The sequence below is a fragment of the Calliopsis andreniformis genome, chromosome 2, assembly GCF_051401765.1.
Source record: "Calliopsis andreniformis isolate RMS-2024a chromosome 2, iyCalAndr_principal, whole genome shotgun sequence".
NCBI lineage: Eukaryota > Metazoa > Arthropoda > Insecta > Hymenoptera > Andrenidae > Calliopsis > Calliopsis andreniformis.
The window spans coordinates 6,206,752-6,220,026 of NC_135063.1; the positions used below are offsets into that span (position 1 = coordinate 6,206,752).

The window sequence follows — 13,275 nt, forward strand, 5'->3', positions numbered from 1 at the left end:
GCTTTATTATACGTTAATTTAATTCTAAACTAAAGGGCCTTTCACCTGTTAGTAAATTGAATTAAATAAATAACACTCTGTGATAGACACGTCTTGATATGTAATTTTTTAATGCACCCACTACTTAAAATTCTTACTCCTTACAAATTCCATTCATTTTTTTGCTTTAACTTTTGATGAAACAAAATTTTAATGAATTATCTTCTAGTTATGAGTCTATAGTCAGCGTACCTACACAGTAATTTTTCGTTATAACCCCACCCATTAAGCTCATTGTCAATAACTATATTGTATCATACGTTCTACGATCATCTTCCAATTCTGAGATAATGTCTTTTTCAAACCGTCATTATTATCCCAACATCAAATGTGAAACACGTAACAGTGGTCACCAAATGACCCAATACAATCGCTATTGTGTGCTCCCACTTTTTACGCAGTTTCACTTGTCCTCCACCCCTGGTGTCAGAGCGCGAATCTAAGGGAGCCAGATCATTTAAGAAACGTCCCTACAGCTAAACTTGATTCTCGACCTCACACTCCAAGGATTTCTTTTCCCTCTCCTTATAAGCGGCCTACGTCGCCAAGAAGCATCAAGGTTCTAACGTCGTAGGTGTTCCCTTGTCGAGCATGCATCTTTCCGCCTCTAATTCGACGCCAGGTGCACAGAGTTCTGCGTTTAAAAATTGCGCCGCGAATATTTCCAGGCTCCAAAGAGGAAACTCGCCACTAGCTAGCTGCAGTCAGGTGATAGACTCGTACCCTATACCGAGGTTTGGCTTGCAATTCGTTAACCAGGGAAAGCGAATTAACTTGTTATTTGGCAACGCCTCCGTATTGGGTAAGACGAGTTGACACTTGCCTCGAAAGTTTAATAGTTACTTTGCATCGTCCGTAAGGAACGCGAAGTTGATTTGCCTCTGACACTTTTTAAATACATAGGAGAGCGTTGCTGGTCGCCAGGTGACCCAGTTAATGGGAAGAAATTGATTAAAAAAGAAGAGAGTGGTGCAATTCACTGAACTCTTAGCCCTGTTTCAGACCACTTGGCAGGAAAAACGATGGTTTAAAAAAAGACGCGTTCCAAACATCCAGGAGTCGCAAAAATATCTCAAAAGTGTTTCCCTAAAAGCTTCTATTTCCCTAGAGACAATTACACATTACTATAATCAACGATACGCAATATTGACTCGAAACAAATATCAAATGGAGCAAAATAATAAAAAGTGTTGCTTCTTGTCTCTGTAATAACTTAAGTTCAATCTCAAGTCCAAAATCGTTTTTAAATCCCCTAAAGGTACGAAGTGCATCGATCCATCGCACGTGCAACGCACGTTTTCCCCGTTTTCGTTGAACGAGTGAACCGTGAACGCGCGCGCGCGGAGATTCCAAGTCCTCCTCTGTTCGCGGCACCCCGCGTGGGTGGGCGACGTATCGCGTGGGCAGGGGACATTAGCGTATCGATATACGGCGCGATTCGATCGGACAATCGTCAGATATACATGCCAAACCGCGACGCTGACGGTATTTACGAATCAGGATTCCGGGGCAGCCAGTGGGTCGGAAACTCGCGGAAACGCGACGCAGGGTAATATTGTCCCTGTGTCGAGGTAACAACCGGAAGTTCGAAACACAGGACGCATGGAATTGCAATCGTTACGCGTCGTGTTTTCGAGGCGGCTCTTGATTCGGTTATTACGCGGACGGAATTATCGATAAATTTCACCAACGAGCACAATGGGAGCTTTTGTGAGCCGGAACGACAATGCATGCCTCCACTGTGCGACACACTGCGTTCCTCCTCGTCCCTTCGCCCCCCTCGAGCGAAAAAGAGTTCGGGGAGAATTTGCGGGATCAGGGGGGACAGCGACAATAAAAATCCCTAGAGGTATCGTTGGTTCTGGCACGCTGGTGGAGCTCTGTCGAAATTTTTCGAGAAGTTCATCAATTGCAATCGTAACAGGGTCAATATTGTTCTTAGATTTATGAGAGAGTATTTCTTGCTGCAGCGCGGTTGCGCAGGGCTTTGGCAATGAGAGCAACGCGGTGTTACCAAAGCTGCATATAAATGCGTTAAATGCATCACGGGACGGTTTTCCATCGATTGTCCGACTGGCCAGAGAAACCGTGCACGGGATGGCTCTCTCGTGGCTTCGGTCGTTATGCAATCACACAACTCACGCCTACCGGAAAAGTTTCATTTTTGCGGAATTAATGACTGAATGAGGGTCGTTTTTTCTGCTGTACTGGAGTGAAACAGTTTCAGGGAAACGGGTCACGTTCAACCCTTTTTTCCTCAAAGCGGAACATATGCCACCTACGGAACCAGTTACACTTGTATAGATACCTTGTGAAATGCTAACTTGACTAATATTGCAGTAGGTTAACTTTCATTTGCGGTCAATTTTTGAAAAGCTCAGATGGGTATCGATTAATAATTTAGCAGCAGAAAGAGTGGACCCTGAGAAGAATGCAAAGCATGCACGGTGAGACGAGAGTGGGCGCATATACAACGGAATATGCAATTATAGATACTGATATTTCAACAGAAAAGAGAGTTTATTTAAATTGATAACAATATTCTTAATTAGACGGGCTCTTTACAAAAACGAATTAAGGTCGTTCTCTAAATTATACGTGACCTACATTGTATCTACAGGTACGACAAAGAAGACAAATATGATTACATGTTCCTCACTTCATAATAGATAGATAAAAGGTGATAAATATAAGTGGCGACACCTATTGAATAAATTATAAAAAGACTGGGATTATGGGCCATTGTTTGATCCTCAAGATTATCGATCAAGATATCATTTACGTAAGTATGAAAACGAAAGTCTGTTAAACTTTTATTACCTAATAATAATAAAGATAATTGAGTGATAATTATCTTAAAGGAACTGTATATGTATAAGAAAATAAAAAGCTACTTCCACAGTATATAATAGTGTTCAATGTTTCGACCTAACCTCCAACAGAAACACCTGCAAGTGAGTAAAGGCTCTGCAGTACTTACATATGAATAATGAAATGTATTACTAGAAACTGATATGTGCATCGATTCCTGCCGGAATTTCGTCCCAATTGCTATCGCGCGCGGGAGAGATCCACGTGCAACAGAACGCGTGTAACCATTAAAAGAATGCTACCTACGTCCGGTTCACAAGGTCCGCGGCGGTGGCGGCGACGATAAGAGGTACGCCAAGAGTACCGAACCCGAGAATGCGTACGTCGAAAAGAAAGGGAAACCCACTTGGCAAATCTGGTCCACGGGTCCAGTGACGTCAGGCCCTCCCCATAGAAATTAATGTCCGACCACGTGACCACCGTTGCCCACGATTGGACCAATCGCGCGAGAGAAGTTCCCCCGTGACGCAGCCGACGCGACGCGCCCGACCGTTAGTGAAGTCATCCGCGCATTGCGAAAGAACGCAGAAGAGAAAAAAAGGACAAAATCGTCGGGCAGAAAACTCTCTTTGAATTTCTAGAATAAAGAACAAAGAGCGCAATCTTCGCAATCTTGCAAAATGAGAAACAATGCAAGAGTAAAAAGTCGGAGCCACACTGTAATACTGTAAACGTATCGCTCACTTTTAACGATGACATAACCACAAAATTTATGATTTTTCAGAAAGGTGAGATGATATTTAGTACAAGAACTGCACTGTTCACGCTAATAATTGAAAATTAACCGTTTTTGGGGGTTATGTCACTACTACAGTAAATAAACGGTACGAGGTGTCCTGTTTTACCAAGCGACGATACCAAGCAGCCCATCGGTCGAATTGAAGTTCAAATGCACTTCGCGCAACGATAATTGCATTAATACCCGACAATCATTCTTCGTAGCCGAGATTAGCTTTTGACGCTCGGCTAAACGCGCCGTTCAACTGAATGCCATTAAAGCGAGCACATTTGTCATCCGGTAACTGCGCGCGTTACCGACCGTTAGCCAAGCTTTTCAAGTATTCGAATAATACCGCGTATCGCGGGTAATTGTGACGCAGATCGCGTGCAGCGTGATCGCCTGTCAGCGTGTATATACGCGTCAGAGAGAGAAAGAGAGAGAGATAGAGGGAGGGGGGTACGAATTCGAGCGGGCCGCGAGAGAGAAAGAGAGAGCACGGCGAGAAAGAAATAAAAGCTTCGGCGAAAAGAAGACAGTGAGGCTCCACTCAACGAGGGATTACACAATCCCCGCCTCAACCTAACCTTTCTCCCCCACCTCTCTCTCTTTCGCGGGCGCGCGCGCGAACCCACGAAGGTAGGAGTCGAGCAAGCAGGCAAGGCAGCCGAGGCAGGTAAGCAAACGGGCAGGCAGACAGACAAGCAGGCAGCCGGCCAGGTATAGCACCTTCTTGCAACATAATACAATAATTATGAAATTCGTGAGTTTCTAAGCGGAGGCGCGAGCCACGTTCCCAAGTTGTCTCGATTGATTTTTCTGACCCTGTTGCCCCACCCCCCTTCATGTGTATTCTCCCCGAAATTATGCTTATTGCACTGAATACTGCAAACTTTTCGTGTCGAAACAAGTCTTTGAATAAACTCTTTGCTTTGACACTTAAATTTGATTTCCAATGCGCGCTATTCAAATCTGAGATAACTAAAATTAAGATTCTCTATATGTGACAGCAATAATTTTTTATCTTATAATGTCAAGTACAAACGAAGTCTGCTCTTCCCTATAAGTGGAAGTCTAGAAGTTCCCTTTTGTAAAAAGGTAAGAAAAGTAAATACAGTAAGTCATAGATTTTTTACCCTCAATCTGGCACTGTTAAATTGCTAAAAGATGGAGATAGTTTGCAGTTTCTTTTAGCGCACGAAATTTATGACCTCCCACTTAATTTTAGGACATCTTATATATTCTCGTACCGACCAAGAACCCTGGGCCAATTTTGACTACGCTGGGACCAGCAACCACTCTCACTTTTATGACGGGAATCGCGTGTCCAAGAATCGACAGGGCCTAATCGGACGTCCCGAATTTCCCTGGGCTGTTAAGTTCGGTAGAGCCACGTGTTGGCAAGATGCGAAAGATGCTCGTCCCGGACCTACCTCTGTTCAGAGTTGTAAACGGTACACTGTCGTTATTAGCGTTAATGATTCTGCCTTCGGTGCGTTATTATTGACTATCGTGATCTTTCGTTTTCCACTTGGGGATCCTCAATACCCCGGTCAACTTTCGTCCTCTGGGTTTTTCTTTTTGCGTCTGCGTCTCTTGCATGTCCGGCCGAGCGCAAAGCTGGCAAGAAGGTAGCATTACGTGTGCTCGTTAATTGACAAAAAGTGGTACTAATTACGAGACCCATAAGCTGGGTCGTTAATGATTGGGAAATTGTCATTATTATTATCCCTTAATACAATAAAGATGACAGAGGCAAGAGAAGAATTCGTAACCCTTGGAAGGAGTGACCATGTGTTCCTTCCAAATTTGATATTTCGACATTCCCTTACGCCATAATTTAGAAGACAAATTGCAATGGCAGTTTCAGCGGTAATTGAACACCAGTTCCGAAGAATAACACCGAGTCAGCATTTTCGTTAAGTAATCTTATGAAGTAATATTCAAAGTAACGCGAGGAACCTTTTCCCGTGGCTAACAGATAGGTGTCATAACGCTGGCTGAAACTTTCAACGACGAAAGCGACAGAGAGAATTTTTAGAGTCTAATTTCACTGTCCCTCCCCGGCTGAGAATATATTTCGGCTGTCTAATAGAAATTGCAAAGCTACTAGGAAAGGCTTTCACCTGCCCTGCGGAACCACCGTCGAACGTCCTACCTCAAATTTCTAGATTCCATTTGCGCAATTCTACCGGTTCGCCCTACCCACGAGGACTGTGCCGCGCTTAACGCCACGTGACAAATCTGCCTTTGTCCAAACAGAAAACTCGGCGGGATCGGTTAGAAGACTTTTTGTCGGGGATAACGCTAATGACGAAAAGGAAAGGCACATGGGAAGTTAGTTTCTAAGACCCACATTCAGAGTAGAACTTTTTATATCGGCCACCAGGCGTCTGACTAAAATTGCGGAGGACCTTGGGTCATCCGTTTAACATCATCGCTTGACTCCGATTCAAGAAAAGGCAATTTGTTTTCGAAGATCTAACATTAACCGATGTTTGTCGTCCCTTTCAAGTTTTAGTTCAACTGACAAGATTATATATATGAAGTGAAAATAAAGAAAGAAATAGCGAATCTTTTACTTGTGGAAGGATTGATACTAACCTTGATGGAAGACAGGGTCTCGTTGTTCTCTTAGAAGTAATTAAGAGCGTGTTCGACAGAGAAATTCAGATAAAGTACAGATTCAGTTTATTTTAACTCTTGAAATTATTTCTTTACTCTCAGAATTGTGTCGTTCATTTAAACGTTTATCTTGTTACGCAATTTTTGCGACAGAATTATTGCAAATTTTAAGCATGTTATATAATATAAATTGGGCTCTCTTTTTTCTGTTATTAAACGTACTATTACTCAACGTTAACACTCAGACTCTTCCACTTCACCAAATGTCAAATCTGTTTTTGTAATACTATTATCATTTTTTTAGCATTCCTGGTATATGAAATTCTACATTGATACTGAACGTCTGAGAATGTAGGTATATACATTTAACTCGACAAAGTCTTCTTCGCTGACATCAGACAAAATGTGAAAGTAAAATGATTCGTTGCACGGATGAAAACGGATGAAGACATAAAGAGACAACCGAACGCGAACAGTCGAATTATTCGCAGCTGCGAAACCGAAGCCCGAGCGTCAATATTTGATCGTGTCCACACACGCATATGGCGCGGCACGGTCGAAAATGGAATTAAAAAGTCCAATGAAAGTGTACCATTGTCGGTGTCTGGTTCCCGTTAAACGGCGTTAACAAGTACAGCCTGTTTAGCTTCTTCTGCGGAGCGCAAAAAGCTTTGGCAATTATTAAAGGGGAAGTACTGTGTATCGGTATCGCTTTTATAATAACGTAAAACTTTCAGCAATTTCGAACACAAACATCATAAGAGCTTTACGATTTTTATTAATTGTAGCCTCACGAATTTTGAGAAATTCTCGCGAAAATATCTTGCAATAGATTTCTAACTTTTGAATAATTGATCCGATTGTCGAGAAATAGTTATACAAAGTTTTTGCACAACAAACGTGGATTGAACGAGTCGCGGATTCCAGAACAGGATGGTTTTCAATCGGTACTAAAGCAGGTCCGAGGTAACGTTCATTATGTCGAATGGAGCCTTGCTCTCGTATTCACGGACCACTGCAAACAGCAGGTCTCAGTTGCAGAGAGAACTGCGACAGGTGTTATCGCGCGATTACCCACGAGTGTTTTTCACTGTTGCTGCTTTTTGACTTTCAACGCACGTAATTCGATTCTGTTTTTTTTGTCTCCGGTAAATTCCAAGATGCAACACGAGATAGCTATAAAAAAGAATGGAGAATCGCTATACTGCTATAATTTCACAACTATTCCCAAGACTCTAAACTATTTAAACGATGTACACTCCAAGTAATAATTGTTGGAATAGGTACAATAAAATTTGCATAACTTCCGTTATCAGGTGTTACGGACGTTACACAAGGAACAGTAAATCGATACCGTCGACCGTGCTAAAATCTACTAGAAGTTAATCTTATAACTTTCACGATAAAAAGAAACTATTTGCCCATGGAAAATAGCGATACGATTGAACACGATAACCTGACCCAGCTGTAACGAGTTTCAGCTGTGAGATTTAGCAAAAGTTCGGGGACTATTAAAAAGCGCAATAAACTACACATCAGGCAGTGATACAAACAAATTAGCTGAATGGCGTTTTAACGACATAAAAATAAAAGGAAAATGAAATTCTGAAACGAGTTTAACGGGTCGTGAACTTCAGTTATTCGGCGAGAGAAGAAATTAAACGACCCGTCACGCCAAATCGGTGGAACTTTATATACGCTGACGGGTGTTTTTACGTGTTTCTGAATAGCGTGCAAGTAAGAAACTGTTTCCTTTCGTAAACACTCGCAAGCACTCTGGAAACTTTCCGCGTTAAGCAATCCCGTTGCCGCTGTAGGAACGCCGTGGAAAACGGCGTGCAAAGGCGGCAATTGCGACAGAGCCCGGTTTCGAGATTCGCTTAATCGCCGGGCCTTGAGGGCCTAGACCCAGTTACTCGAATTGCATTAGACGCGCTCTTCGTCCTCCTATAGCGACGAGTCCCGACGCGCGAACTTTCGGCAGGGGACACCAGCAACGCTCGTCGACGTGCTCTTGGCGTTCTCGCGAAACATTGTCTCTCAAGAGACTTTCCCGTAAAATCTGCATAAATTGCGCATAAAGGAAAGCGAGTCAAAATCAGACCCGTGCAAAAAGCGCCCCACCGACGCGATGTATTTAGAAAACGAACGCCAGCGCGGCCTATACAAGGTGGCTTACTGTTCTCCAATCAAACTTCGTCAGTGTGTTCTCTAGCTAAAGTAAGACTAGAATGTGATTCGAAAAAAGTCTATAAATGCTTCATTAAGGAGTTATAATCAAAATATGAAAGAATGTGATATTACTTTATATCTACGTTATCTGTTAATATTGTGCTTTAATTTGATAGACTACAATTAGGTGGGTATTCGTTTAAAAGATTCGCTTAATGAGCACCAGTCACAAGGATGGATTAGTTGAGGTAGGTCAGTCTTGTAACGTCTAGGTTATTTTACCCCTAAATTTGAACGTTGGGGGCACTCTAAAAAATAAGTTTGTCGATATAACGTATGAAGAAATTATACGAACTCACTACAAAATTCCAATGTAATGAATATCTAAAGTTCTCTAGTAGATTATTGCAACCAATCACTAGCTTCATTTCAAGCTGCTAGACACGAATTCGTATTCTTGAATTATCTAAAAGTGCAAAGTGATCCAATAATTCCTCTCACAACATGTATGAGTGTAAGGGCTTATTTCGATTAAATAAAATAAAATAATTGAATACTACGTTACCATAAAACTTGCATGACGTTTCATACTTTTCGTACAGCTCTTAAATAAAGTATTGACAAACTTTTCATTTGAGTCTTATTTTTCTCTATACAATCCACTAACAAAGTTCGTATGGAAAATCGTAGGACACCCTGTATATCGCGAATTCCATTATTGCGTATGTAAGAACGGTTTGCCTAATCGGTCGGTTCGATGTGGACGCGCGGCTACGCCACGGAACGATATTGAAACCGACAATGGAAACTTGGCGCGGTATAACATTGAAACATAATGAGGAAAGTGCATTCGCTGACTGGAAATGAAAAGCGTCGGGAACGACGAAAGAATTCGCAAGGGAAGACAGTATCGGTTGATCGCTTCACGGTGTGTAATAAGGTTAAGTTCGTAGGAGCGTGATGCGAAAGCGCTCGAACGGGAACGGGTTTGGCCGAAGTTTGCCGAGGGAAGGCGAAGGGTGCCGAGCGACCGCGAACCGTCGTGTGCACGCGTTCGCGCGTAAACGACTTTTGACGTATCGCAGGGTACGTGTACGCGTCGAAGATATTGAATAAGAGATAACGCAAAAGGATTGATAATAAATGTGATAACATTAACGCGCGACCGCTGATATTGGCGGAGCTATTCCAGTCGCCGGTGAACCAACGGGTGAAAGTAAATATTCCTATTACAATAGAATTTTACTCGCGAACTTAAACGCGAACAATAATCCACGACGCTCGCCGCGACGCGACTATTTGCATACCGGCGATATTTCATCAGCGCGCGGCCATTACGAACCTGTTACTGGCCGTAAAATGATGGATAAAAAAATCGCGGGTGACACAGGGGGGTCCCATTAAAATTTCATTTTCTCGCGAGGATCGACGTTTTTGAGTCGGGAGTCCTACTATGCGTATACACACGTGCAGAGTACACGCGTCTCACGATTAGTGTTGCATAATGAAACGTCCAGGGCGCATATGCACGCGTACGCTTTTGTTCTTTCACCTTCTGCATAAAAATCGCGACACCCGCATGCGTTCGCTTTCACATCCAAAAAATGAGCGCCCATATCGTCGATCGAATAAAATCCCCTTACGTAACAGTACGAAATTCTTTGTACCATTCTGTTTAGCTTCCACATTATTCCGGCTGAACTGTTCCAAAATTTCGAAGAGCGTTTCCAGTAAACGCAACCAGTGTACAATCGAGGTAGAAAATACGCAGTAATTTTTTGATACAAAAGAACCGTGCACAAATCATGCCAACGCGTACGATACGAGTAATGTACGGTGCACCGTGACTGGGAATACGTACAGCAAAGGCGTATAAAAGTTTAGAATATTTTTAATACGTAGGTATAGCTGACCAAATACTTGCGCTTTAAGGCAAATATATTGCTAAATAGTAACATAACCTATGATTAATTCTACGCGCTCCTTTCAGGTCTGCGATTGGTAAGATTGAGAATGTAGTAACATAACCTATGTTCAGTTTATGCATTCCCTTCAGGTCTGCGATCAATCAAATCAATATGCATTTATAGTAACCCTTCGAGGACGACATTTGTACACGAACTCGATTTTTTCAGGTATCATTATCAAATGCAACTAGCATGCTACAATGTCGCAGTTCTGGTTAAAATCATTCTTTTAAATACTTTTAAAATAATCGTAAATGCTTTGTAACATTTAATTCAGAAAACAAAAACTTCAAAAATAATTTTCCTTTCATCTGCATAGTGTTTCTGGAGATGGAAATGCGCCGTTTTTGAAGGGTCAAAGAGCAAGATATTTCCTGAATGATTATTTACAACCACATTATTGCATACATAGTATAAACAGCAACATTTTAATAATATAAGAAATTCAAAAATATACATCCTGCTATTGTATTAGAGCAATTGATAATTAACGTGGCTGAAGATTACTTTTTAAGTCGCAATGGTAAATGTGGAACACGACGTTACTTGTACAATGACTTAATATAAGAAAACATGGGTATTTCCCACCGATATGAATTTACCGCGAACGCAAAGCCTACATGTTCGTCTTTAGTTTATACAGCCTGTCACAGTACACCCACTACGATCCGCGATAATGTTATAATAAAGAAAAGACTCACCTTCGAGCTTCATGCCGACTTCGAGGCACTTCTGAAAACGGCAGTAGGGGCACCGCTTCCGTTGCGTTTTGTCGATGTGACAGGACCTCTCGGCGACGCACGTGTAGACCTTCTTGTTTTGGACGGTGCGCTTGAAGAAACCCTTGCAGGACTCGCAGGTGAGCAGGCCGTAGTGGTATCCGGAGACCTTGTCGCCGCAGACCGGGCAGAACTCCTCGATGATGATGTCCTTGGTGTCGGGGAAGTCGGACGGGCAGGGTATTGAGCCGGTCACGACACCAACCCCGACCTGGCCCAATCCAGGATGACAGAGGGTACCAGTAGGTAAAGAGTAGGTGGTAGTTGGTATCGCGACATTTCCGCTTACCGTAGCGGATCCGCCGCCACCGCCGCTGCCAGCCCCAGCGCCGCCACCGTTTCCGCCGCCGCCAGCGGCGGCATTTCCCGCGGTGGGCCCACTGCCGCCAGCGGCACCCGCTCCACCGCTACCACCGCCTCCGTTCGCGGCTCCGCCGTTGTAGCCGCTGCCTCCGCTGCTCTCGAGGGCCGTCGACGTGCCGCAGCCGCCTCCGTTCGTCGCGCCGTTGCTCCCGCCCCCGCTGCCCCCGGTGCCGCTTCCGGCCCCTGTTGGCGAGAACAGACACGTGTACACTTTCTTGTTGCCGCAAGAGCCGATCTCGAGGGCGGAGGAACCGCCGCATCCACCGGTCGTCGTAGTCCCGCCGTTGTTACCGTTTCCGCCACCGCCCCCGCCCCCTCCGCCACCACCGCCACCACCCCCGCCTCCCGTCGGCGAGAAGAGACACGTGTACACTTTCTTGCTGCTGCACGGCGAGCTGTTGCGTTTGAAGAAACCCTTGCAAGACTCGCACGTGAGCAGACCGTACTGGTAGCCGGACATTTTGTCGCCGCACATCGGGCACCGTTCCTCCAGGGCGGTGGAGTCGAAGAACGCGGTATCAAAGCCGGATATACCGCCCTGGGAGTGTGCCTGACTGTGAACCGACAATTGTTGTTGCTGTTGCTGCTGCTGCTGCTGTTGTTGTTGTTGTTGCTGTTGTTGCTGCTGCTGTGGTTGCTGTTGCGACTGGGATTGGTGGCACATGGTCGCGGGCGGGCTCTGGGCGCAATTGCCGTACGGCGAGGAACCGTAGTGCGATTGCTGTTGTTGTGGCTGTTGTTGCCCGGCGCCAGCCGCCCCTTGCGGACTACCCTGCGGGCTTAGATGGAACGGCGACATATTCAGGGATATCAGGCCCGAATGCTGCTCCATCTCCAATAACATATCACCCTTGCGCAACCACTGCACGGAGGAACGTGCTCGTCGCGTATCGGATCATATATGAAGCGGCTTGACGGTCCACTCGGTCCGACACGATCTATGCGTGCGCGTTTGCCAATGGCGTGTGCGACAACGGCGGCGGTTACAGATTCCTTCTTTAGCTCGGGAGCGTAACGGTGTACGCGTCGCGCAAGGTCGTGGTACTTGCGTGCGATGATGCTGCGTTGTCGGTGGCGAACCGACGATACGACGACACGGCGACAACAACGATGACAGCTTCGTGAGCGCGTTAAGGGAGGCACACTTGGTTCCTTGGCACGTACAAATATCGATCACCGTGTCACGCTTTTCTACGACACACGTTCCTAAGGGAAACCATCGCGCACCACTGTACAGCTATCAAACCCCGTGACCGACTACGTCCGAACCATGGTAGAACCACGGTTGTATGATGTGCAAAGGCAGAAGAGGAACTGTCACTGTAGCACGCGGAACAAACCACCCACGGTCCCTCGATTCAATCTTTCCCCCGGGGCACTGATAAATCCAACGATATTCGACACGAACGGGCACACACGAGAGATCGAACTGGCTATCCACGAGGACCCACCGTGCGAAACAATCGGAGCGTTGTTCCACGCGAATCGCCGGCTATGCCACGAAGCGTTCACACAAAGTTTTCAAAACAACGCCGTTGACACTGAATAAACGCGAGCGCCGTGAACCGTGGTCAGGCAAATCGGGTGGAAGTAGCGCGCACACACTGCAATCCAAGTGTAAATGCACCGATGAAAAATAACGAGGGTGCGTGTAAGTCCAGCGACGAAGATCGAGCGAGAGAACGTGAAAGAGAGAAAGAGTGAGAGTGAGAGTGAGAATCTTCAGTTCCCCCGGAACGCG

General features: G+C 44.9%; 1 protein-coding gene and 1 long non-coding RNA gene across 4 annotated transcripts in view; one reads left to right on the forward strand and one right to left on the reverse strand.

The window, feature by feature from the left end:
• Nucleotides 1–13,275, reverse strand: part of Ftz-f1 (ftz transcription factor 1) — an 82,037-nt gene that overhangs the window by 7,347 nt on the left and 61,415 nt on the right. Inside the window, exons 1-2 of one of the 3 annotated variants that reach the window (XM_076392880.1) lie at nt 11,461–12,507; nt 11,094–11,382 (exon numbers count right to left, since the gene is read on the reverse strand). In XM_076392880.1, the coding sequence (XP_076248995.1) occupies nt 11,094–11,382; nt 11,461–12,378 (1,207 nt within the window). In that variant the 5' untranslated portion in view covers nt 12,379–12,507. Of the gene's footprint in view, nt 1–11,093; nt 12,508–13,275 lie in introns of those variants that run through there. The other 2 variants (XM_076392882.1, XM_076392879.1) reach the window with 2 other exon arrangements.
• LOC143188544 (uncharacterized) lies at nt 9,198–10,832 on the forward strand. Its single transcript, XR_013003541.1, has 4 exons — nt 9,198–9,353; nt 10,105–10,323; nt 10,416–10,560; nt 10,712–10,832. It is a non-coding gene; the product is annotated as an uncharacterized LOC143188544 (long non-coding RNA).